The sequence below is a fragment of the Delphinapterus leucas genome, chromosome 6, assembly GCF_059928025.1.
Source record: "Delphinapterus leucas isolate spDelLeu-1000000601 "Yukka" chromosome 6, BTC_Dleu_Yukka2, whole genome shotgun sequence".
NCBI lineage: Eukaryota > Metazoa > Chordata > Mammalia > Artiodactyla > Monodontidae > Delphinapterus > Delphinapterus leucas.
Genome location: NC_143134.1, coordinates 105,977,223 through 106,004,676, shown reverse-complemented (window position 1 = coordinate 106,004,676; position 27,454 = coordinate 105,977,223). Strand labels below are relative to the sequence as shown.

General features: G+C 44.8%; 1 protein-coding gene across 1 annotated transcript; it reads left to right on the top strand.

Annotated features, from left to right (window-relative positions):
• Window positions 1-27,454, top strand: TNFSF8 (TNF superfamily member 8). Its single transcript, XM_022578925.2, has 4 exons — window positions 1-495; window positions 10,289-10,331; window positions 22,095-22,166; window positions 23,636-27,454. Exons 1-4 carry the CDS (start codon window positions 301-303, stop codon window positions 24,028-24,030), a joined length of 705 nt encoding a protein of 234 aa, XP_022434633.1. The 5' UTR covers window positions 1-300; the 3' UTR covers window positions 24,031-27,454.

Genomic DNA, 27,454 nt, shown 5'->3' with positions numbered 1-27,454 from the left:
GTAGGGAAACCGTCATTTTCCTACTCACCCTCTGACATCAGCCACCTTCTCTGTAGCTACAGTTTCTCTTCACTCACATTAATCCCTGGCGATGAAAAATGAACCTCTCCCCCACCCGCGCTGCTGCCTTTCGCCTCACGCCCCCAGAGAAGCATTTCTTCATGAGGCAGACGGTGAAGGTTTTTTTCCAAGTCACATGATCCGGGATGCAGGGGGAGAATCCTTCTTGGAACAGAGATGGGCCCAGAACCAAATCAGATGAGGAGAGATAAGGTGTGATGTGGGGAAGACTATATAAGAATGGACGCAGGGCTGCAGCAAGCACTCAACCCACTGGCCCCTTCTCAAGACACAGCCATGCATGTGCCCGCAGGCTCCGTCACCAGCCACTTGGGAACCACTGGCCGCAGTTATTTCTATTTCGCCACGGCCTCACTGGCTCTGTGTCTCGTCTTTGCTGTGGCAACCATTATGGTGCTGGTAGTTCAGAAGACGGTAAGTGGACTTCTCTTCTTTGCCTTTCCTTTCTGATTTATGTTCAGTTTTCTCCAGAGAGAGACTTGGAAATAAACTTAAAAAAGAACCTGTATCATGCAGAGAAAGGGAGCAAAGAAATGGGAACTTAACTCTCTCAAATAGTTTGGCTTCTGGAGAGAAAATTTTGTTGAGCCATCATCTCCAAACTTTCCAGGCTCACAGGAGCCAAAAGAAGGGAGAGGAGCTCTTAGCCTTGAGAAATTAATATTTAAATGTTGCTGAGCCAGAGCAACATTCCTATCAAGGAAGGAAGTGGTAAGGAAACTTGGTAACACATTTGTACAACTTGGTGTCATGTCTTCAATGCCTTCAGACCAGATTCCAAGGTTCTCTATTCTCTGTCTAAATGTTCCTGAGACTTCAGAGGCCTCATCCAATGCTAAGAGCTTTTTTTAACCTGGAGCTAAGTTTCAGAGGCCAAAGTCTATAAGGGAAAGAGGCAAGAGAGAAGACCAGGGCTTCCTAGAGCTTGGGCATTTCAGCGTTAAAGCTCACAAGACAGACTGAAAGCTTCCTCCTGAGCCACTGCTTTGAAGAGCTTAGCTCTTCCACAAAAACATAAAGCACAGAGGCAGAACCTAGAGATGTTTTTCACATCTGTTCCCTTGAGACTGCTCAGAATTCTAAAACTACAAGCAATTACGGGTACACACTGTGAGGCCAAACGGTCTCAGGAAATTCACCTTTTTTTGAAGTAAATGGTGAGATTTATTGTGAGAACAGAAGAGATGAAGGAGGAAGCTTCTTTATATTTTAGGAAATTGCTGTTTACAGAGAATCCACCAGCATGTATTTTATTGAAAATACTGTACTGATAGTATATATTGCTCATGAATTTTTTAATGAAATAATTTTGATAGTTTATGAACTGTACCCCCCACCAACCTGCCAGAGTAAGTACATTTCTATTGTTCCTTCAAAGCTCCCATTTTTTATGGTATCATAATCCTGCAGAATTTGTTCTGGTTTCCTTCGGTTGTCTTAGGCTGAATGCTCTTTAACTTATTGATTGCTAAAAAGAATGAGGCTTTAACAGGCTTTGGTATCTGTTTCTCAAGTGTCATCAAGCTTGGAAATTTAAATGAAACTTTGAGGCTCATATCTCCACAAAAATGAAAGAAAACAGAATTGCTAGCATTTGAGATTTAGATTGTAGAATTTATGAAGGTCATCATTTAATGGGCTCATCTACATCTACTAGGAATAATACTCTTGAAAACATTCTACGACACTTTTTTTTTCTTTCTGTAGAGGCTCTATAATTTCTATAATTCTAATCTGAAGTAAACCAGAGGTGTAACATTTTATAGCAACAGCCAAAGCAAAGAAATTAAAGTGGTCTTTGAAAAGTTCTGTAGTTAAAGGTTGCAGCTAGAACTGCTATGAGGCAGAGAGAGAGAAAAGGAAGGAAGGAAGGAAGGAAGGAAGGGAGGAAGGGAGGAAGGGAGGGAGGGAGGGAGGGAGGGAGGGAGGGAGGGAGGGAGGGAGGGAGGAAGGGAGGAAGGAAGGAAGGAAGGAAGGAAGGAAGGAAGGAAGGAAGGAAGGAAGGAAGGAAGGAAGGAAGGAAGGAAAAGAGAAAGAGATGATGGGGGTATAAGGTGTGGTGGTAACATATAAAGCTAGAGAGAGCTCCAGAATGGTCCTTATTCAAATCCCACCTTTGTATGAACTGATTCTTTCCATGAAGGAACGAGAGTGGATCTTTCTCCCTCATTTTTGTAAATGTGGAAAATGAGGAACAGAAAGGGGACAGGGCTTGACCTAAGTCGTCCTGAGAAAGTGGTAAAGACTGCTTGATTATTTAATCAGGACACCATTACCTTTGACGATACAGCCAGCCACAGAAGCACTAAGAAACTCTGTTCCTGCTCTTCTCTTGGGAGTGCTATCTTCTTGGCATCCATCTCCTTGACTTAGCCTCACGTTGGGATATGAAAAGATTCCCTTCAAAGTCTGATTGTTGGCTTTGGTGTGCTGTGATTTCTTAGCCTGAGAAATGTCAGTTACTTGCGTAAAAGAACTGCGGCATTAAAAGTGAAGTGTTTTACACATACCATTTCCAATAATTTGTTCAGATATTAACTGTTAGAAGAGCTAAGAAGAGAGAGTTATCCCCTTGAGCTTGAGTTATCAGGAAAGGCTTCCTACAGGAGGAGGGAATGCAGGCTGGCTTTAGGACAGGTACAAATGACAGTGAAGAGACAAACGAAGAGACTCTAACAGGACTTCTGATAAAGAAGTCAATGGGAGATAACCAAGGACCTTAAACTCATATCCCAATTATTAACAATGGAATGGATTGGTGGCCACATAGCACTCTGCTGTAAGGGTGGATCGGGGCAGGGGTGAGAACCATGAGAATGGTTCTGTTGGCCTAAGAGGTCACAGTTCTAAATAAAAAGGCACATGCACAGACAAAATTTAAAACAAGCTTAACTCATAATATATAATAAGCGATGGAAGGTAGGCACATAGGGCTACCATGAGACCACAAGTTAAGGAGACAGAACATTTTCCCAGGCAGATCTAAGAAAAACTTCACTGGAGATTGACATTTCAGTTTGGCTCGAGAAATGTGCACAGTTTCAAATGGGTGAAGGGAGATTAGAGGAGAGAGCTTTCCTGGCCAGTGGAACAGTGTGAGAAAAGTGATGGAGAAGAAAAGTGAAGGGCATGCAGGAAAATCAACAAAGATCGCCTTGAGATTTGGCTTGAAGACCAAATAACTCCAAGGCCAAATTCCTTGGGGGAGGCAAAGAAAGAACTTAGGTTTCAACCTCAAATACTTGTTGAGCATCTGCTGTGTACAGGACATTGTTCTAAGTAATGGGTATAGAGCCTTGATCAAAGCCAACAAAATCCCTGCTTTCATGTTACTTATGGAACTTATTGCCTACTGATGTCTTAAGTCTCTGTGGTGGCTGTATTTTATTTACCTTTAAACTATTATATTTATTTAAAATATTCTATTCTTGTGGTTTAAGAAAAGTAAATAGTAAACAAGGGAAAAGAAAGAAAAACAGAAATCTCTCACACTCTCCCCACCCAACCAGCAATCCCTCTTCCCTGAGATAATGACCATTAACAGATCCTTCCACGTCCTTCCAAAAATCTATGCTTCTACAAATATATAGTATACACATGTCATTATAGTAAACTCATAAATTTGCACCTTGCTTTATTGACTTGACAGTATATCTTGGAGATCCTTCCATGCCAATACATGGAAGTCCATCTCATTCTTTTGAAGAGTCACATAGTATTTTATTGTGCTTCATATTCCATCTGTGCCTAGTGAAGGACACTCAGGTTTTCCTCTAGAAGTTTTGCCCACTGTGCACATCTGCAAGTATATCTGTGGGACAAATTCCTAGTGGTGGTAATATAATGCGTTTTTCATTTCTATAAATTATGTAAATCAGCTTCCAAAGAGATTGTGCCAATATACTGCTCTTGAGGAAGTAAAAGTCCTACCAACAGAGACAGATCTTCATGAGAAAGACAGAAAATGGATTTCTTACTGAGTAAGCACAACAGACTACCTGCATATGTGTCAGGATGAAATTTCACACAATTCATACAGCAAAGAAAGAAAAACAACAAAAAAAGAAAAATAATAAAATTTCTCATATCTCCTCCAGAGACAAAGGGTTATATATAGATTATATATAGGCTACAAGGCTGACACCAGAAGTGTTTACAGTTCAAGTGGCTCTGAGATCTTCAGTCTTAGAGACATCTCTGTTACAAACCAGGAGCCTGGACTTATCCAACCCCTAGAGAGATCCATTTACAGTCCACACGGTTAGCAAGGGCTCATTATGTCCTCTAGAAAGAAGAGAAAGCAGCTGCCTGCTTTCCCTTTATCAGCAAAGAAAATTCCTTTTTAAAAAAAATTTATCCTTACAATACCACTCTACTTCCCCACCAAGAGTGCAGTATAGGGGTAGTGACTGGTGGTCATGGTGGTAAGGTTTTCTGGTTTGCTTTTCAGCCCAAAAAAATATAGGGGAGAATTGAAATGACCTGTGATTCTTCTCTCTACCCAAGTTACTCTCTCCAATGCATTCAATTTATCAATCCAAAAAAGGCCACTGAAAATCTTCTCCAGGGAAAGCCCTATGTTGGGCTGTGAGGGAAGGACCCAAGTGGGTAAGGCAGGACCCTTTTCTCCGAGAATCTCTAAGTTGGAGAAATGAGGCCCAAACACTCAAGAGACTGAATTTGGGGCAGAATGGCACTGAATGCCATACCAGAGGAGAGGAAGGCAATTTCTGCTTGGGATGAGGGAAGGCTTTGCAGAAGAGCTTAGAAGGGAAGCTGAGCCTCTTCTAAGAGTTAGAAGTATCATGTCTTATGCCCAAAGTTTTATTTTGAAAAACTTTAAACCTACAGAAAAACAGAATGGTAAACACCCATATAACCTTTCACCTAAATTCACTGTGTTAATATTTTGCCATATTTCTGCTCTTTCTGTATATATGAAAGTAAGTTTCAGATAGTGTGACCTTTCACCTGCATGTGTTTCAGCACCCATTTCCTACTTACTGCAGTGCCATTATCATAGCCAAGAGAGTTAATGTTAATTTGGCAATATCACCTTATTATAATATATAGTCCATATTTTAATTTCCTCCACTTGGTCAAAAATGTCTTCTACAGCTGTTGTGCCTTGTTTTGTTTGTTGATCCAGAATCCACTCTCAGGTTATCTGTTCTAATCTAGAATGTTACTATTTAAAAGGTGGTCCTGGGAGCTTGTTAGAAATGCCAAGCCCCATTCTAGACCTGCATTTTAATAAGGTCCCTGGTGATTTATACACACATTAAGTTTGAGAAGCACAGATCTAACAACCTCCTCTGCTTTTTGTTGCTTTTCATGGCATTGACTTTTTCAAAGGGTCAGTTCTGTTGTAGAATAGTTTACGTTTTGGAACCGTCTTAGTGTTTACTCGTGATTATATTCAGATGAAACATTTTTGGCAAGAATAGTACACAGGCGATGTTATATACTTCTTATTGCAGCAGAGCTAGAGGCATATATGTCAGGTTGCCCCATTATTGGCAATAATGTTTAGTCACTTGATTCAGGAGGAGACCACTGGCTATCTCTTTAGTAGAACACTGTGTTCCTTCTTATTAATAAGTAATCTATGGGGTAATACTTTGAAGACATACCAATATCCTTCACTCCACATTTTTGGCATTCTTTGATGATGACCCTCAACTGAGTCAGCTAATGCACTGAGGGTTGAAGAATGATAATTGCCTAATTCTATCATTCTTTTTGCATTTATTAGCTGACATTCTTCAATGGAGAAGAGCTCTCCATTGGAAGGATGGTGGCAGGTGGAGATGGTGCCGGGCATTCCAGGTGAGGCAAGAGTGAGGAGACGCACAGCCTGGGAGAAGGCGAGCCCAAGTGTGAGGACAGGAGTTGCAGGGCCAGAACAGAGGTCAGTCCAGACTGCACGGGGGAGCAGCAGGACTTAGAGCTAGGTGGCAAGAAGCATTGATAGAGGAAGATGAGAGGATAGGAAGCCACCCTATCAACAGACTAGGAAGATTTCCTAAACCCATGCATGAGCTCAGCTCCGCACTCAGCCTCCAGAAGCCATTCCCCATTCCTCGGGGAAGGAAGGCCTCAGTATCCTGATTGCCTGCTGAGTAACGTCTTCAAGCCCTTGTTTTTCAAAGTGTGGACCCTGGCCCAGCAGCACAGGTATCATCTGGAAGCTCATTAGAAATGCAAAACCTAAGGGCCCACCTCAGACCTACAGAATCAGAATTAGCATTTTAACAAGATCCCCGGGGGAGAAGCACTGCTTTAAGCCACTGTATTCCAATGACCACTTTCACTAACATTACCAAAACAAAGGCTGCCAAGGAAAATTTTCTATGACCTCCATCCACTTTCTCATGGAGTCTCAGGAGAATTTCCTGCCCCAGCTTCATCCTGCCCTACCCTAGAGAGGCAACGTGGCTTGGCATTGAAGAGCATTGCCTTCCAAGTCAACACGCCAGAGTTTGAACACTTTCCTTGCTATTCACCATCTATGGGACCTTCTATAATCATTAAGTCACTTCTCTAAGTCTTAGTCAATCACTAACTCTTGGGGTAAAGATCAAATAAGATAATGCATGTAAAGCATATAGCCCCCAAGGATTAAACACCCTCATTAAGTGCTTAATCACGTTCAATGGAAAATAAGAGAGGCATTCCTGGCAAAGGTCTCCATGGCCCACCTTACAAGATGTGAGGCCACCTGGCATATTCCAAATATTAGTTCCTTTTGGCCATTTTCCATCAGAGAGGGTATCTTTTTTCAAAGTAAATTTGGGAGCTGACTCCCCTGCTTTTCAGCCCAGATAAAATATAGGGGTGAATTGAAATGCCCTGTGATACTCTGCTCTGCAAAAAGAAGTAAGACTTTCAAGGTATTGAGGCAAATTAAGCACCTCATTAGGAGTAACCAAAATAACTACAGTTTTCAAGTACTTGCTAACACTCTATGTATAATATCTTATTATGTCCACAACAACCCAGCAGAGGGAAGCATTATTAGCCCTGTAATCACAGTGATGAAAGGAAATGGGAAAACAGACTCGTAGGCAGGGAAGGTGATTGGAACAGGCCATTTCACCTGGAAACAAACAAGTTAAATGTGACAGTTCCTCCCTCCACACACAGAAACATTGTTGAGGATACCCATTAGACACACAGATTCTGGGGGAAAAAAGAGAGAGAGAGAAGTACACTTAAGGAAATGTACCTGGTTGGTAACCTCGGAGATGAAGTTTCCTGAGCTACTCAATGGAGCTGGGAATGACAACTTGGGAGGGTCCATTTGCTTGTGTCTATGTCTAGCCTATGTACGTTTACCACAAAGCCAAGTTGCTAAGCAAGGTAGTTCACATTTCCCCAGCCAAGACCCAGATCCCCAGGCTAGGTACGGGAAAATATTCCAAGACTGAGAGGTACCTTACTAAAGAGGAATAGATAGATGAACAGCACTGAGCATAGCACCTAGGGTATAAAGAGTCCTCAACAAAATTTAAGTCATCATCTCTTCATACCCTACTTCTGCACCTCCAAAAACAAGGACTACTAAGGGGCGGGGGGCCGGGGAAGAATGAGCTTTTCTATCCTTGGCTTCTGAAGACAGCATCTCTCCTGGGGTATAGAGCCAGGGAAAGAGCACTGGAGAATTTCAGTCTGGGATCTGGGATTCCACTGACTCATGAGTGTCTCAGTCTCCCTGCCTGTGAAACTTAGCTTGATGGACTAAAGGATGTCTTGGTTCCCCTCTGGCCCTGATTCTCTGATCTCGTCTACCATGGGTAGCCAAGGGAAGCTATGGAGACCTGTCCTCATCCCAGGAGCTCTTCAAGATAGGAATAGTCACACTTCTGTCTTGGATGTCATGGGTCCTGGGTGAAGGTTCAAGCAAAAGGATTCTTTCCTGTACTATGAAGCTTTGTTTCTGACATCCTCCTGTCTGAAGCTAGAAAACCAGAAAGCCCTCAAATGGCAGAGACTCCCCCTGTACCCCCAACCCCCCATGTAAATTAGATCTCCTTCCAGATATTATCTCTTACAACCTTTCTACTCAAATTGTGTCCTGTGGGCCAGGAGCACCGATGTCACCTGGGAGCTTGTCAGAAATAGACTCTCAGGCTCCACCCACACGTGCTGAATCAGCACTTGCATTTAACGAGCTCCCTAAGTGATTCATACACATGCTAAAGTTCAAGAAGTACTATTTTGAAACACTCTGCCTCTCTCCTGGCAGCTCTTGCCACAACTTGCAATTCTAATTAGATATTTACTTGTATTTCTTAAATGACTGATTTAATGATCAAGCCATAAAATCCACAGGATGTCTTCCAATGACTAACTTACAGCCTGGCACACACCAGGTGCCCAATTCAACATGTGCTGAATGTATGATTCTCTGGTATTTCCCACCTGCCAGTGGCCGCTGCGATGGCTCCACGGGGACTGCTGCTCTGGCAGTCTCTCACTGTCCCTGGACATGTTCCTGGGCAGCCAATGAATTCAACGGTCTTAGCACCACATTTAAACGTAGATGTTTTTCTTCACGTATTTGCACATCACTCTAATTGACGGACATGCTTGGCAGTAAACTAGGTGTTCATTATAAATTATGAAATGCTGTTTGTTGTCTCACAGAGGCAACCAGGAGGGGAATTTTGTGACATCAGGCTCTCCTTTGAACTACATGTGCAACTGAGAGACCACAAATGTACAGCATTGTTAATTAGGTTAAGAGCTTTCAACTAAAGCAACAAAATCATACACTGTTAGAGCAAGGAGGAAAGGACCTTCCAGGCCAAGTTCACTTCTTTTCCCTGATAAGCTGAAGCTCCCAAATCTATACTGACTTCCATCTCCAGATCAGTGCTCTGCCGGGGCTTTGCCTCAGGAGTCTCCCTCGGACTCACTGCCACACATCTGGGCTGGAGAAGAGAGTCACTGATCAGGAGAGCTGGCAATGGAAGGCAAAGGACAGAGCCCCTAGAGCAATGGTAGAATAAAGAGAGGACTCCAGATGGCCCTAGGTGTTCATACAGGACACTAAGAAAATAAGGTGTGGGAAGCTGCTAACTTCTTGCTCTGTTAGAAGTTGGGAGGTTGTTTTCATCCTTGTAAATGCTCACATTTCTCTAGGTCTTTATTAATATTTCAATCCAATGCACTATAGGAGATCCTGACCAGGAGAGGTCAAAAGATAAATAAGACACTTCATTCCTTATTGGCAGGACAACTGAGGGGTGTCTCTAATGGCTGAGGTGGGGAGAAGTTGGGGGGAGACCAGGGAGGAAGCTAGTCTCTGAAGAACTAGGGGTGAAGAACTGTGCCCACCTGCTTCTGTTGCTCAGAGCACCTGAGTAAGACCTCCTTTCATCCCCTCCACTCCCCAGCCTGGAGGCCCTCCTTCAGAAGACAATCCGCTATCAGAGTATCTGCCATCAACCTCTTACTTAACTATGTAAATATTTATGCATATATTTATGCTTATTATAGAATAAATAACATAAAACATGTGAATATTAAAGTAAATAATATACATTTATGCTTTTTATATATTTATAAGTATTTAGATGTTATAGTCAAATATAAACTTGTAATAAATCCATGAGAGCAGGGACCCAATTTAATTATTTTTGGTATCTTCGCAATACTTGGCACGTAAACGTTCTATTAATTCAGAATTTCCAACCACAGGAGAAATAGAAATGTACCTTCCTAGGTATGTTTACAACATACTTTCACTGTTTGCTGAATCAAACATAGAAAAACAAACCCCACATATATTTATATAATACACTTGTTTGCTCTTATGTTAATCAAAGTAGGAAAAAATAACACATGTGGTGGTGAAAACAAAAAGCTCTGGACTGAAAGTTGAGTTGCAGATTCTAGTCCCTGAACTGCCATAAACTTTACCTCTCGGCCCCCCGTTCCTCACATGTGAAATGAGGATAGCAATCCTCCAGTTGTGTTTCTGATAAGCAGGTTGTAAAGCAAATGGATGAGAAAGCCCACTGTAAACTAAGTCAGTGAATGAATTTTTTTTAAATCTAAGAGTCAGATGGAACATGAATTCTAAATTGCATAATACTTTGAGGACAACCAAAATGGAAAAGAAAAAGAATAGCTGTTTCAATCTGATGACATTCTCATGCTGCTTTTTTTTTTTTTTTTTCCCCTCTTTCTTCTCTTCCAGGACTCCATTCCCAACCCGCCGGGCAAATTCCACCTTAAAGGAGGTAAGACTTTGGAATTAGGAGTAAATGTGCCGGGACGCATCCATATCACATCACAGATGGTTAACAACCAGAAACATCATGATAGTGTCCAACAGAAGAGTGGGCGGAGGCAGAGGTGGGCCGTCAGGGCAGAGCTGATGCATCTCCATTCATCTGAGCAGCCTCTGAGCTGCACTCACCTCCCCACAAGTTCTCCCACCAGCCCTCAACTCTCCCACTAGTGAAAACTGTACCTCTGGCGTAGGCTGTCACACGGACACAGAGAGGAACACAAGGCAGCGCTGTGTTAAGAGCTTAGAATCTGGAGTCAGGCAATGTGGGTATGAATCTTGGCTCTACACCCCACCTGAGAAACTCGGGTCCTCATCTGTGAAATAGGACTAATCATACCCACCTCATGAAGGTATTGGAGAAGCTGTCAGATCCCTTCCAGATATTGCTTGGCACGGTGACCAACACATAGTAATCATTAAATAACTGGTAACAGACAAAATGCATAATGAAGCTGAGGGCTTGTGAAACAGACCTCCCCACCCCTCATATTTCCTATCACTGAAGTCACTAATTAATGCATTGTCTCTACTAGCCCCAGACTGGTGATATGCAGAGTTAGGTTAACATGGAAAATGAAAAACTTTGGGGTCATCTGATGAATGTTTTCATTGCACAGAAGAGGAAAAGTAAGACCAAGTGAAGGGTCTTGTTCAGAGTCATATGAAGTCAAACCTAGAACCCAGATGTCCTCATCTCTAATCTAGTGCTCTTTCAACCCAAAAATAGCCCCATCTCAGTCCTGTAACCCTCAGAACCTAGCTAGCAGCTGGATCACCAGACAGCTCAGAGAAAAAAAAGTAAAAGAGAAAGAGTGGGTCATTATAGGCACCTGGATAGAGACACCAGGTCATGCTTGGGGCCAGAGGACGTAAGTGTCTGGACACAGCTTCTCACAGCAGCAGCCATCACACTTGGAGTTTCCTTCAGGACACCCGTAGTCATGCTTCTCCTGCTATTTGTCACCCAGAGACTTAGAAAGTAAGGGCAAAATCCCCTAAAAGGAGCAGCATTCTGGATCTTTCAAGGCAGACTAATAATTACAGCTTTGTCAACAATAGCTTAACTTTGGCTGGAATTACTTAGCATGTGACCTCAGTTCCCACAATGCCTCTGTAGACAGTCACATTGAGGTAAAAAGGAGACGGCATAATGCAGAGGTAAGCAAACTTTTTCTGTAAAGGGCCAGATAGTAAACATTCTAGGCTTTGCAGGCCATAAGAGTCCCTGTTGCGAGTCCACTCCACTGCTGTGGTGCAGAAGCAGCCACAGACTCTGTGCAAATGAGCAGGTATGGCTGCGGGCCCACAAAACTTCATTCGCAGAATGAGGTGGTGTTCTGGATCTCACCCACAGACCAGGGTTTGCTGCCCCCCATCATGGAAACAGTACCGGCTTTGGATTCAGAACACGGAAGCTTGCAAGAAACCAAACACACTGAGTAAATGTCATTTTCCCTTCCCCAGTCCCACTGTTCCACATCCATCCAGATTTTCCAAGTTTTGACAAGAACTTCATTTTTCAAGACGGGGAGATGGATCTTTAGGGAGAACATGACCCCAACGACAACGACAATTTTGATCAGGCAACACGACCTCAGCCATTCTGGGTCTCAGTTTCTGCACTTCCATCGTAGGTCACCAACTACAGAGGTTCTAACCTGATCCCCCTTTTCCCATGGCCAACTATGCTTTCCTCTGAGAGCACCTCCTTTTCCACAGTTTTTTTTTTATTTTTGGCTGTGTTGGGTCTTCGTTGCTGCACGTGGGCTTCCTCTAGTTGCGGCGAGCGGGGTCTACTCTTCGTTGTGGTGCGCAGGCTTCTCATTGCGGTGGCTTCTCTTGTTGAGGAGGATGGGCTCTAGGCACGCGGGCTTCAGTAGTTGTGGGACGCGGGCTCAGTAGTTGTGGCTCACGGGCTCTAGAGCACAGGCTCAGTAGTTGTGGCGCATGGGCTTAGTTGCTCCGCGGCACGTGGGATCTTCCCGGACCAGGGCTTGAACCCGTGTCCCCTGCACTGGCAGGCAGATTCTTAATCACTGAGCCACCAGGGAAGTCCTCTACAGTTTTTTGGTATTAAAATGTCCTTTCTTTTACAACGTGAAGCTGATATAGATGGGAATTAAGTTGGTTTGCTTTTAGTCAGAGTTATTTTGTTTGTTTGTTTGAATGGTCACAAAGCAAAATAATAAGCTGCCCATTGTATACTGGTAACTGAATTTACATTTTGGAGTAATTATTTTGGTCCATAAAATTCAAAGTTTTGGAAGCTGTGGACTAGATCACTTATCAGATCGCTTCTTATATGGGCCATCACTGTAGATATCAGAACACAAACGAATCCAAAACCAACCGCAGTTTACAATTCAATGTTTCTGCAACCAGGTAGAAAATGCTAATAATTCTCACCAGGGCCATGAAACTTTCATTAAAGACCTTCCCACACCTCCCCTGGATTTATATTAGCCTCCATCCTGTGAGCAAACAACACAGGGATTAATAGTCCCATTTTGCAGATAATGAGCTGAGGCCCAGGGAATCAAGGTGACTTGCCCAAGGTCATCTAGGGAGTTGATGGCAGAGCATGGATCAGAATCCAGGGCTCCTCTCTAGCCCCCGGATGATGTGCTTCAGCCATGAAATGTCAGTGACCTACTGTGCGTGGTCCCTAGCTTTCTCCTGCTTTTAATGCAAGTTTCCACTTCTCTTAACTTGGCAAACTACAGACACAGTAGCAGGGTGAGGTGGAAAGAACACTACCTTGGAGCAAGGCCTGGGCTCCAGAACTGACCTTCACACCAGCAGGCTGTGTTTCTCTGGGCAAGCCTTTCCTCCTCTTTGGGTCTCGTCTATAACATAACAACAATGTACTGAATGAACTGGAAGGGCCCTTCCAACTTCGATGCTTTATGATACTCCAATCTTTCGTTCATTATGGAAATATAGAAAAGTCTAAAAAGATTATTCCTAATAACCTTGAGGAAGTCTGCATACACAGCCTTCTCCCCCAACAAACCCCTCTTAAACAGGCAGAAACAGCAAACTCCCTTTTGAAAAGCCATTGCAAGACATTCCAGGCAGAGAGGCATCGTCTCCCAGAAACTCCAGGGAGGAAGCCCCAGGGGTCAGCATGTGGTTTGTCACTGGGCTGGAGAAGAGCAGAAGCCAGACGCTTCCCAGGGAGACCTCTGCCACCAACTGATGGAAACTGCCCACCATCAGCAGGAAGCCAGCAGCAGCCCAGAGGCTGGAAAACAGGGCCATGTCCGTACACTAAAGTAATGTAACACAGGATGACACTTAGCTGCAGGGAAACCACCGAAAGCCAAGCCTTTTTTTTGTAATGAAAAGATGTCTGAGTCTCAACACAAGCTTCCCACTCCCAGCCAGGAGACTTGTCACTGGCAGACTGCTACCTCACACACACTCCATCGTGCCTAGGACTCAGTGGCCCATGCGGGGGCCCAGCCGGGACTAAGGGTAGGAAGGGCAATGGGAGGAGAACATTTTCCCACACGCTTCTCCTCTTCTCTGGCAAATGCAGTCATGAAGTGGCACAGAGCCACTACGAGGGTGAAATGAGACAGCAGATACGACCCTTGTCTGCCACATGGTCGAGCATGAGTCCTCTGGACACAGAGTCCAGGCGGGCTGGGCGAGGGAGGCTTGTACTGCTTCTCGTCACTTCTTGTTCCAGTCTCCTGCCCCCACAGCGTTTTGACTCTCACCTATGCTCGTGTATGTGCCTTACTTGCCCAAACCCTGGAACACAGCCCCCTATGCCTGAGGTCCCCAGAGTTCCAGAAGCACCCGCAGCTGTGTGTAGCAAAGCTGACAGTAGCATTTAGGGTACGTGGAGAAGCCGGCGGGGCAGTGCCTTCCATCGTGGAGGATGAGGCAGACTTGAGTTGCAGACCCCTCTGTGCTTGTGAGGCTTCTGCGCCCCAGCCACCAGGGCCTTCTGGAGGGACTGCACTGCTCCCTGGGGTTCAGCCCTGTTGCCATGCTCTCCTTCTTCCCATTTTCACCACGCCTTCACTTCCCCTCACAAACTCTGCAGAAACTCAAATTCTACTGCCTTTACTGCAGAATAATTTTGGTCACCTTGGTCTCAGCCCCAGGCCTTCCTAACTTCCCAACAACAAAATATCAATTCTTAGCTGTACTGGAGGAATTCTGTAAGTCAGTTTTTCTCTTATTCCCTTACTAGGTATGTGTGAGGATCTGGTGGAGTGAAAATAATAAACACTGATGGGTCACTCACTCCGTGCCACGCACTGAGCTGAGCGCTTCATGATTCACGCGTACAGTCTCACAACAAGTCCGGGGGATAATCAGTAGCCCCTTATTATTTATAAGTAGGGAAACTAGAGCACAGGGAGGTTTACCGACTTGACTTGCCTAAGACTGCACAGCTAGCATGGAGCGGGGAGGCCTCAGAAGGCAGGCTGACCGCCTTGGAGCCCTTTTGCCGAACCAGGATTGTATGGTCCGATGCTAAGCACAACACAGCTGTGCTTCCTTCCGGTGCCCCTACCAGTCCTCCAAGGCTAGGAATCCTTCCAAGGCTCTCTGCCACTTCCTTAGCACCTGCTCCTGCAGCTGTCTTTCTTCTTGGCACTGAAGTATGCTCTCTGCTGTCGAGCTTTGAGACAGACAGGGCCACTAGCGCAACCACACACGTGGGTTTGCACAAGAGGTGAGGTGGTAGGGGTCATGAAGGGCCCACGGCAGGGGATCTAGAGGCCAAATTCAAGCCCCAGGAGTCATGAGACCTGGGATGATTCCTTCCTCCCCACAGCCTGCCAGTTAGAAGAGTTTGTCTTTCCTGTGAATGTCACGTGGCCCCTAATATCCCAAGGTTCCCTGGAGGCCCTGAGGAAGTGGGAACAGTGGACAGACCACATGAAGTGGTCCTGCACCCCTTCTTGCATTCCCCACCCTCGGCCTGAATTCAATCTCCAGCTGGGGATGAGGTACAAAAGGTAAAGAACTGGGTTGAACTTCGGAATACCTACATTCCAGTCCTATGACTTGAACTCCCAGGGACTGGAGTTTCCTGTTTTTGAAAATATCAGGCATGAGGGGGGCAAGCCAGCTGTCCTGACCTAGCATGGATTTTGCTCTGAATATAACATTCCAGGAATCAAATATCTTGGGATTCTTTGACCATTTCACCATTCTAACAATTTGTAATTTGTGCATGGCTTGGCAAGCTACCTTTCTCCCCATTTCCCCTGCTAAAAAGAGAATGTGGGCATTAAAAGAGATCAAGTAAGTTAGCTCTCTAGTTGTAACTAGTGAACCCACCCCCAGGGAAATGATACAAGCTGCCCATCGAAGGCAGTGAAACTAAACCAAGGAGCTAGCTACTCACCAATGCCCCGCTAGCCCTGGTGTCACACACCTGGGATCTGGATGGCTGCAGCCCCACCAGGATGCTGTACTGGCAGCAGAAGAGGCAGGTAGAGAAGCAGCAGCCTCCTCCCCTAGAAAGACTGAAAAATAGCAGAGACCTCACTTCCATCAGGTGGACTGATCTGGATCTAGATTGCCCAGTCTACAAGCTGTTGTAGTTTATTTTTCCACAGCAAGTGGGGATACCCCTGCTCATGGGGTAACTGCTTTTCAGATAGTCACAGGCCTCAAAGAGCTTACTGGCTTCTCCATTCACTTTAAACCCATTCACTTAAAGCCCACTCTTAACCTGTCTTTTGGGGTTTTTTCTGGCCTCACTGTGAGGCACGCAGCATCTTAGTTCCCTGACCAGGGATCGAACCGGGGCCCACAGCAGTGAAAGCACAGAATCCTAACCACTGGACCGCCAGGGAATTCCCTTGGAGTCTTTTCAATCCTTACCTGTTGCAGTATGTAAGGTAAAACTATCTGACTTGATAGTTTTATCAAGCCTTGCCATGTGGCTAAAAAAAAAAAAACCTCAAAATCCTAAGTAAACTTCAAGGGATTCAAATGAATTTCAGCTTGATCCCAATTTGTACTTACTGGTGGCTTTCTATGTGCTTAACACTGAGCATGCCGTAATGGCTATTCCCCAAATGCTGTTTGTAAATCCAGGGTCACCTAGTTGTCCTTTGTTTAACAAATAGCGTATCCTGGAGTTTCTCTGTTACTAGTTGGCCTGGCGGCATTGAGAAAACGGCTGAAATGACCCTTAGGTTAAGGATTCATTTTGATTCTGAATTCGACTGATAGCGGACTCTCCCCTAGATGTCACTGTTGGGACTCTCCTAGATATTCCGCCAAAGGGAGGAACTAAGAAGCCAGGACATGGTAGATGCAGAGTCATGAGGATGATTCCTCCCTTTCTTGGAAGGATTAAAATATTTTCAGCAGATGGGAGGAGGATTATTCACACTTCCCTGGGAGCATCAGATGGCTTCAAACACTTATGTACATAACTGAGAAACTTCAATCCATCAGATAATGCCATGAGCTCTGGTTCAATGAGCATTTCATCAGCCAGATCACTTCATCAGCTAAGCAGCTGTTACTTTGCCACTGTAACAACTAGGGAAAGAGGAGCGGGGCAGGAAGGGGCTACCATGTGCTGTGCCGGCCACTTGATATCCATAATCTCATTGCATCTTTGCAACATCCATACATTTGGGTTGTTACCATCCCCACTTCACAGATGCAGTCATTGAGGGTCAGTAAGGGAAAGTGACAGGTCTGAAGTTAAAAGCCTTGACCAGAACCCAGGTGCTCTCTTTGAGATGCACTGTGTTTGTTTTGCCCTGGTATCAACCTGGAAGGTGCCTGGCACTCAGACCACATACTTTCTGGCTGGAATGATAAGTGTGGTTTGTTTTGCCCCCTTGGGCATTGCTGTATCTTAATGGAGCTCTGATTGCCCCTGACTTACAACTTGGCAGTGTTCAGCACACCCGCCTGAAGTCACCTGCTGCCATTCTCCCAGGAAGAGGGAGCCCAGAAGGTTCATTTATGCTTGTTTTCCCAGCACCACCCGCCGTCTCATCAGTTTTCAGTCCAGCGTGTATGGTGGCCACAAACCCACTTCTTCCTACATTTAACCCTTCCTGCTACATGGAAAGACTGAAAAATGGGACTGAGCCCTGGACTAGGAGTCAGGAACTCTGTGCTCTGAACCCAGCTCTGCCACTAGCCTACGGTGGGGTCTTGAGCCAGACCTTCAGTCCCTCTGGGTTCAGTCTCCCCACTCATAAATCTAAGGTCTTGGTTAACTTGGCATCTAATGGTCCTCTTGGGTCTAATGTTTTGAGATCTCAAGGTGGGTTCTCATCTTCAGGTTGCCATTATTCTGACCTCTAGAACATGACCCTTTCAACCACCTTAGGCAACATCTCTCTCCCTATCTCTGTCTTACGTGCGCCTGTCCAGGACGGTTTCATTGGCACATATTTCTCCCCAGGCTTCCAAAAAAAGCCCAAGAAAGTTCCATGATCCCCCTAGAGGAGGCCAAAGCTTGAGAGAACGCTTACAAATCTTGCCCATCTGAAGGCCTTGGTCCTCAGAATTATTCACAGAGTACTTGAGTTGTCCAAAAGATGGAATGCCCCACAGAAGCACGGAGTACTGGGTTTTGGCCCTGCCTCTGTCACTGACTCATGGGGTGACCTAGGACAAGTCTGCTGGGTGGGGGGTAACATTGGGGAACACACGTGTTACATAGTTACCAAGCCTGGACCAGATGAGTTCTCAGGGCACTTCCATTTCTATGAACCATGGAAACCGCTAACAGAACAAGGCTCTTCATAACTTCGATTGTCCCCAGACCTAAAATGCTCTGTTCTACTGATACAGCTACCTGGAAATCTTAATATGTGAAGACAGATTCCAAGCTGGGGTAGAGCAACATGCCTCAAAAGACAGACAGTTGGAGCTGGGACTGACTTTTGGTCCCCACAGCAAGCCTGGTGGTGTATAGCTGGGTCTACACAGCCTGCTAGAATCAGCTAGAAGGGCCCTTCTAGATCATCAGATTCACACTGCTCTTCATCTAGCTAGGGACATGACAGCCCAGAGAGGGACAATTCCTAGATTCTAACTCCCAGGCCATCTACTCTGCCATGACTTGCAGATCGTTCTCATTTCCCCACCCTAGTGTTTAGTCCTTCAAACTAAACCCCTCGAGACAGCAAATCTGGTTGGGAAGTGAATGAAACGGGTGTGTTTTGCTCCCAATGTTCCCCAAATTCAAAATTCCAGGAATACTATAGGATTCCTGTCTCATAACCAAAAAAGAAAGTCAGAGCATGGATTCACAGGGTGATGAGAAGCCTCAAGCCACATGACTAATGACCCATGAGACATTCATCTAGGTCTGGACAAGAGCCTCACGACCCTCACATCAGTCCAACACAACTTTGAACAGCACTAACTGGTCAAATATTTGAGCTGCGAGCACTGTGACTTACAGTGTGAGCTGTGTGTCCTTAATGAAGGTCTTCCCACTGCCTCATCTGAGAAATGGGAACAGGAGTGGTGTTAACCATTAGCTGAGTGCATCACCTCCTTAAACTTTCACGGAGCCTTCGTGTTTGGGCCCCAGAGAGCCGGCCCCCCTCAGCTCTGGCCCTCCTAACAGCCTTGGCAGCTGCTAAAGGCCACCAGTGTGCCCTCCCCTGGGCTCCTCTCCAAGTTCAGCGGCCCCATTCCACCAATAGCTCCTCCGGTGTCCTGGTTTCCCAGCCCCTTCATTTAGCCGGCTGTAGCGATGTCATTCTTCAAGGGAGTTGCCTCTGTTTTCCCTTTCTCTTGAAACATCTAAAAGATTCTTTAAGAAAAACTAAGATACGCCATGGCATTTGACTTCAGGAAATGCAAATGCTTCAAAATAAGGTTTTTTGGGTTTTTTTTTTTCCATCCTTGGGTTTCTCAGAATTACAACTGAGGTCAACCCAGCAAATATGCAAAGACCAAAGGGGAAATAAAAAAACAAGAACATGCATGTGTGAGAGTCAGCCCCAGGCTTGTACTTCTACAGCCACCATTTACAGAAGCTCACCTGACAGATGCCACCACAAGTGACATGGTGTGAGGGGGTCTTCAGCCAAGGAGTAGAGCCTATTCCTGGTGTGATGTGCTGGCTTCAGCCAAGGGCTTGAATCTTAGCCTCCCGTTTAATCTAACCTAACCTGCAGAACCAGTGGTAGACTGAGGCCAGGTGCTATTCCAGCCCAGAAGGGAAAGCAAGCCAAGACTCTGCAATCACCCCACTCAAGCATTGAGAACTTAGCTAACACCCACAGAGGGGAGTAAGAGAGACAGACTAGATGATCCAATTCAACATTTGCAGAGCATCTTCTGAGCTGGCAGTGGGGATAGTTAAACAGCAGTCTCTGCCCTGAGGATTCACCATCTAACAGAGGAGGTAAATACCAAACAGATGGAGGGGTCAAAGAAGGGTTCCCAGAGGCTGTGCTTTACACAAGGAATAGCTTATCAGTGAAGAGGGGAATTCCAAGTGAAATGGAAAACAAACATGGTGTATTTGGGGGCACCCCAAGGCCCCAACCTTCAGTAAAATGGTCAAAAATCCACTCAGGCATTAGAGTCAGAGAGCCTGGGTTTGACTCTCCACTCCACCATTGACTAGCTGTGCGAATGTGAACTTTTTAAAGCCTCCGTTTCCTTATGTACAAGAGAGAAGTCATTAGAGTACCTTTCTCGTGGGATGATTGTGAGAATTAAGTAAAATAATGCATGTAACGTGCTTGGCAGAGTGCCAAGAAAACAGCCCTCAGTCAATATGTATTAGCTATTATTATTATTATTATTACTAGCACTACTACTACTACTACTATTGGGACAAGTACAAGAGAGTACAGGGAAAGAGGGAAAGTGAGGGATGAGACCGCAGAATTCCGTAGGGATTAGAACACAAGGGAAAATGAATGCCATGTGGAGGAGCTTGGCCCTGATCCTGCAGTCACAAGTAGTGTCAGAAAGGGGTTCCAAGCAGAGAAGAGATGCAGCCAGACGTGCCTCTCTGCGATTCCTTTTGACTTGATGTTCCACGTACCAAAAAGAGAAGGCTGGGCCAGGGGGACTCCCTACCAGTAGTCAGAGCACATTTAAGGATGAACAGCCCTCGGGAGTTCCCTGGTGGCCTAGTGGTTAGGATTCCGGGCTTTCACTGCCATGACCCAGGTTCAATCTCTGGTCAGGGAACTGAGATCCTGAAAGCCGCACCTCACGGCCAAAAAAAGAAAAAAGAATGGGCAGCTCTCATTGCCTCGTTGTTGTGAATGTGGCTGGACACACCCCGAGAGCATGGGCTGCAGGCAGGACAAGAACGCTAGCTGGAGGATGCGTGAGAGATGGGATCAGAAGAATGGCAGCTGGCCTACCAGCCCTCCTCAGCCGAGAGACCTTCGGACCAGAAGCTCTTCATGCCTTGAGGGAAGAAAAGGATGAAAACTGCCCCCTGCTTCTGCTGGGGGTGCCTCTAGCAGTGAGCTTGTTCAGACAGCAGAGGGGACTCTTCACTTAGCTTTCCACCACTCCAAGGACCCCACCCCACTTTAAGGAAGGCCAGGAGGGATCATCTCAGGCCTGGACAGAGAAGGCAATGGGGAGGATGGTGAGCCCAACATATACTACTAGAAGATCCAGTGAACAAGCCTACTAGGATGTGGCCACTTCGACTGAATGGCTGCCTAGTCTCTGATGGATGGAATGAGTGATCATCTCTGGTGACACTGTCAAAAAGATGTCAGTGTCAGGTCTTAGATCTCCCAGTTTTACAGATTAGGGAAACCAAGACCGAAAGAGAAGAAAAGATTTGCCCAGAATAAGTTGAATTCATGAGTCTTTGAAGGAAATGTATAACTTGGTTCTTTGCATACAAAATAGTTACTATAATAAGAAGCTAAGCTGCCATCACCAGTGAATATATTTAAAGTATTTTTATTTCTTAAATTCCACAATGGCATAAACATTGTCTCTTTTCCCTGCCAAGGACACTCCAAATAGCAGGCTCCCTGCTTAGATCTCTTTGATCCTATATCCTCTTAAAATTGAACACCAAGATGTGTTTATCTCCTTTGTCTAGCAACATGGCCCTGAGGAAGAAACCTGATTCTCTGGAATCATATAGACATGGGGGTGGATCTAAGGGTTTCCACCAACTTGCATGACCTTGTAGCAGTGACCGGGTCTCGACATTGTCTAGGATTAGCCTTACAGGGTTATTCTGAGAATTAGATTAGCTGAAATATGTATATTTCAACTAGTGCACTCTTAAAGGAAGGGTGGCAATAATTACTCCCAGCCTTAGTGTTCTGATTACCACCGCCTGGCTGAGTGACTGACATAGGACAACGTACTTAATCTGTCTGGTCCACACGCTTTTTTCCATCTCTCAAAGGGACGTAATAATACCTCTCTCATGGAGTTGTTGCAAAGATCAAGTGAGGTGGCGTATATAAAGCAACAAGAATGCAGCTGGTACATACAGGAACTCAGGCTCTGTCTGTTTCCTCCCCCCAACTTCCACAGTCTTTTGTAAAAGCCCAAGTGGGAGCAATCACATTTTTAAAAACCTTCTAAGGTACTTGACAGCAAAATGAGAAATAAACAGGTTTCCTTTTGTCCCCCAAATGGAAACAGAATAGTAATCGTCTCCATCAGAGGGTCACGGAGAAAGATCTGGTGGCTCCAGTTCCCGGAGCAGAGAAAGGCATTTAACATGGGATCTCCTTATTTTTAGGGAATTGTTCAGAGGACATCTCATGTATCCTGGAAAGGGCTGCATTCAAGAAGTCATGGGCCTACCTCCAAGGTCAGTAACCGCATCCAGGAACCCAACCACATGAGGGCCACTTCCTGTGGCCTTTCTGAAATTTCTAAGCCAGAGGTCACACATAGAAGCCCACGGCCATATGTGACCTGCATGTGGATTTTGTTTAGCCTGCATGATATTTTTTTATAATTTGAATTTAAATGCTTTAGGGGGCGAAGGGAGAGCATTACTCTCGAAAGCTACAAGGTTCCCACTTCCTCAGCCTCATTCACTGTCTCAAGTTTGCGTCCCTGGCCTGTGAGGGCATTTGTACCTCACCGCACCACCCCTCTTTTCTCATTCATCTACGGGCTGCAGGCCAAGTGTGCTGTACTTTTCCTCAGGCACGGGAAGCAGGCTCTTAATCTCTGCCTCTATCAAGTTATTCATAAGGGAGCCACAAAATTGCCCTGTGCCCAGATTGACAGCTTAATGGCCATGTTGACACAGGGTCTATTTGCATATTGCAGCATGCTTCGGGAGAGAGGCCCCTTATAGATGAAATAATAAGAGGCACTTACACTGGAAGAGATGAGGTACAGAGGAGATGGCCGAGATTCTCTGAAATAGCCATTCTGCTCATTAAAAAATTTCAATTTTGCAGTCAGCTCAGTTCTCATTCTTCAGCTGAATTGCAACGAGGTTTAAAGGGAAGCAATTAAAATGAACATGCCAGCTTCCCAATTCTGAAAGACACCCTGACAAATCAGTGCCGATTTTCACTTGTTAAGACTCAGAGACTTGGCTTCCGATGCCAACTTGTCGGCTTAGAGGGTCTGCTAATTCTTTGCTTTTCTATAAAACCCAGCTGGGAAGAAGCCCTCAATGTGCACTTGAGGGGTCTACAAAATTATGTCTGTCTGGCCTTTTAAAGAGAGGAAGACATTTAAAAATTCAGACAATGTTAAGGGACGTATCTTAATGTGAAAGTTAACAAATTGAGATTCTCCTGGACCTCTTGATGCCTAAACTGTTTACTAATTGAACAAAATTGAATGTTTTTTTCTCTGATACTTTGTGCAATGCCTACCAAATAGCAGTCCCCCATTGATCAAAGATTCCTTGATCGGTTGATTAAATGTCCGTGATAGTCCAGAACTTATGGGGAATACAGTCCAGGAGCTTATAGTCTGAAAAGGGAAAAATAATAATTATAATAATAACAGAATGGTACAATGATTAAATGGGAAACAGTTCCGTAGGAGGTAAAGGTCTAATACTGTGTGTGTTCTGACCCTCCAGCTTTATGCATTAGAGAAAAGGCAGGGGGTGGTTTTGTACCTGTACCTTGAATACTCAGTAATGCCTAGGAGTAACATGGAAGATATTCCAGGTGGTTGAACCAGCAGTCAATATTATAGAAAACACAGGACTTGAATGGGGAACCTTGAATAAAGACTTCAAATTTTCCAATCCGCATCTGAAATTTGCCTAATAATTCTGAGGTTCTTTTGTCCTTCTCTTTCCAGTGTCAAAGCATATAAACAAAACCAAGTTGTCTTGGAACAAAGATGGCATTACCCATGGAGTCAGATATCAGGATGGGAATCTGGTGATCCAGTTCCCAGGTTGGTACTTCATCATTTGCCAACTGCAATTTCTTGTGAAATGCCCAGAACATTCTGTCGACCTGAAGCTGGAGCTTCTCATTAACAGAGATGTCAAAAAACAGACACTGGTGACAGTGTGTGAGTCTGGAGTGCAAACCAAAAACATATACCAGAACCTCTCTCAGTTCTTGCTGGAGCACCTCCAGGTCAACGCCACCATATCAGTCAAGGTGGATAAATTCCAGTATGTGGATACAAACACCTTTCCTCTTGAGAATGTGTTGTCCATCTTCTTATACAGTAGTTCAGACTGAACCATCCCTCCTGGCCTTCAGGAAGAAAGCAACTCTCCACCATACAGCACTTCATCCTTCCAGATACTTGAGGAAGAAAGAACACTTTAGGCCAAGACTGAAACCACAAAGGGAATTAAATAGTACACCTCTCCTTCTGTTTCCTGGGAAGATACAACTCTGGTTTAAAAAGAGAGTTTTGAGTGAAGTATCTTCCAGATAGAAGGCAGGGACGCAATGTGGTGTGGTAAACAAAGCCACACACGGGCATCAGAAGGGATGGGTTTAGGCCCAGCCCGATCACTAACTCACTGTATGACCTGAGCTAGTCCTTTCCCCTCCCTGGAACTCAGATTCCACGTCAGAAGAATCAAGGGGCTGAGTTTGAATCTCTCCAAAGGCTCTTCCATCCCAGAAGATCAGGCTCCCTCATCACAGACCTGTGAACTAAGATTCCAGGCAATGTTCTCGAAGCCCCCGACCAAAGGCAAGTTCCCCGCACTGGCAGAAAACCGATGGTACTAGCAGTATCTGGCTGCATGTCACCCCAGCAGAGTCAGGATTTGGGGACAAGGTTCAGGGCACCTTGACAAATGGCGTGAACAGTAGAATCTAAAGTGTGTAAAACTGACCATCCGGAATCTAATGCCTTCTGGGTATTTGGAAAACCACCTGACCAGGCTTGACTCCATTGCAGTTAAGACTGACAATAAGTCACCAACAGACAGCTTTTGTTTCCTGTCAGGAAAGTGCCGTGAATTCGGCAAGCGCTCAGTCAAGGTGATCAGTCATTCGCTCAGAGAAGAGCTGCTGCCATCGCCCACATAAACTCTTTGCCTGCTTCAGATACTCTCGGAGGGCTTTTAAGGCCCCACAGCATTGATGATAGACAGTGATGACTCTGAAAATGGTGAGAAGGACTTCTGAGCAGCGGCCACCTCCTCTCCTGACGTTAGACACATTTCAACCCACATTTACATTTGTCCGTCTTCGAAGGAGCACCTTGTTGGTTTGAGAGAAGGACCACTGACTTGAAATATAAGCCCGTGAGGTTATGCTTCCGAAGGAAAAGGGACCCTTAACTGCTATGCAAAAGAATGGAGCAAAATTTACATTTTTCTCAATTAGCAGGAGAGAAAAAGGAGTAGGAACTCAGGAAAGTTTGTCAGAGAAAGACTAGAAATGATTTAAAGAAAAGAAAAAAAAAAAAAACCAGCAGTGGTGGTACGGATGAGAGGGGCTTGGGAGAACAAAAACGGCTAAGGGAAAGATTTAAGCAATTTTGCTGAGCAGGGTGTTACGTCGACCCCTTCCTAGGTCTCCACTATGAAATATTCAGTAAAGTCTACGTTTCTCTTTAACACTTTCTGTGAGTAGATTCTTTGGCAGGAGCGGGCACTGGAAGAAGTGTTGAATTGAATTCATCAAGCCAAGTGGTATGTGGTAAAAGCAGACAGGTTTTGAGGACCCGAAGCCACAGAATAAGGGGGCACCTGGCATTTATACCCTAACTCTGTAGGACAAATGAATCCTGCTTAAACCAACTCACGCGCTCTTGAAAAGATACCTGCAACCTAAGCGTGTGTAACCTAAGCAAGTTTTCTACCGTCTCATATTCTAACTTGAGAAAGTTTCCATTTTCGTTTTTCAGCAACTCTCCTCTGAGCAGAGGTACCTGACTGTCACCTCGTGAGGGGTTCCTAATCTCAGTCTCTGTCAAGCAATGCCCTGAAAGTCAACATCTGAAGACACAAGGGGGCACAGAATTTAAAGGAATCCAGCAGCATGACAAAAAAGTATAAGAGAATAATCATTAATAACCCAAGGTAGGGATAACCCATAGGGAGAGCACAACCTAGGAAGTTTAAAATGAAATTCTGTCCCTCCCCAAGGGTTACGCACCCCCTGGAAATGCTGTGAGCAAATGACACCATCTACACAAGTAAAACAAATCATTTTTCTAACTGGGAACCCAAGTTACCTGAAACATATGCCTCTTTGGTAAAAACTCATCTGGAGCTCACTGATTCTGCCCTCTCCCACCCCCAACACACACACACACACACACACACACACACACACACAGTTTACTTGTAGAACTTGGACAAGAGGGTGATGGGTGAGTTGATGAAAAATAATGAGTGTAAATGTATTTCCGCCTTTGGGAAAATCCATAGGGCTTTCTCTATACTTGGTGACTTTCTTCACCCCGTTTCTCCATCACACACCAATGTCTCCTGGGACTTCCCTGTCCAGTTCCTTCTCAGAATCCCGCTATCACACAAAGGTTGGCTCAGAGGAGGGCCCAGCACCTCCAGGAGGGTTGATATGAACAGGCACTAAAGCAAGGAAGTGCTGAGAGAAACTGGGCAGCATTCACCAAACAAGGGAGGCTTCCAGAATCCCTGGAATACCACTGATTGTCCTGGCACTGGGGGACAAAGCCCTTAAGTTAAGAGGATACAGAAGTCAGTCAGTGTCATCTCTGGAAAGATCCTGAAAGATCAGCTGAGCCAGTGTTTGAACGGAAGCCCAATATGGGACAGAGACTAAAATCCTCGCATGTGGCTGGCACCTGAGTGGGGATTTGAGCCCAGACTCCTCATGCTATTATTCCCCACCAGGCCATACTGGTCCCCACTGTAGCCTTTCTGTAACTCCTCAGATCACATCTTTCCAGCCCTGCACTGCAGTAGGCCCCAACCTTCAGGGATTCTTCTGTTTCTCCCTGCACCTCTCAAAACAATCTGGGATCATCATTCTAATGTGAGACACAGGTGGTCTGTAGATTTTGTACATGCTCAAATCACAGAAAAATGTTAGGGTCCCACGATGTCAAAGTTCTCTCTCTCAGAAATTGAAGAAATATATGATAAGGACAATATTTTGCAATAAAAATATTAAAAGCTTGTCTTAATTTGAGGTTATGCATATATGTGTGTATCTATATATATGTATATATGTGTGTATAAGTAGGTATGTGTATATGCATGTACATATATGTATATTATATATACACATATGTGTACATGTGTGTATATGCTTTCCCCTAATAATTGTTGTATAGGTCATCTGCTTAACCTGGGGTCCCGGGAAGAAACCTGATTCTTGCTCTGGGCATTGCAAAATTTCTATACTCTTGTATTTATTTTTAATTATGAAAAGAGCAGAAAGTAATATTTCTCCCATGTCTCACCAGTGTATTTAATAACTATCAATATTTTGCTATATTTGGTTCTGCTTCTTTTAAAAAATAAAATAATACAGAGAGAGCTGAAGTCTCACCCCTCCAACCATTTCCCTATGCCCTCCCCAGAGGTAACAACTACCTGGGAGTTTTCATGTCCCCTTCATTTACATAATTTCATATTTCTAGTCCCATAGGAATATACAGTACAATTTTGTGTGTTTTTTAAATTTCCAATAAATATCATACTTTACATAA

Bases quoted from the DNA above. Each gene is read 5' to 3' on its own strand.
- TNFSF8 (XM_022578925.2), top strand. From the start codon at position 301: ATGGACGCAGGGCTGCAGCAAGCACTCAACCCACTGGCCCCTTCTCAA. The intron at 496-10,288 runs GTAAGTGGACTT...CTTCTCTTCCAG, and splicing joins TGCTGGTAGTTCAGAAGACG to GACTCCATTCCCAACCCGCC. The intron at 22,167-23,635 runs GTCAGTAACCGC...TTCTCTTTCCAG, and splicing joins GTCATGGGCCTACCTCCAAG to TGTCAAAGCATATAAACAAA.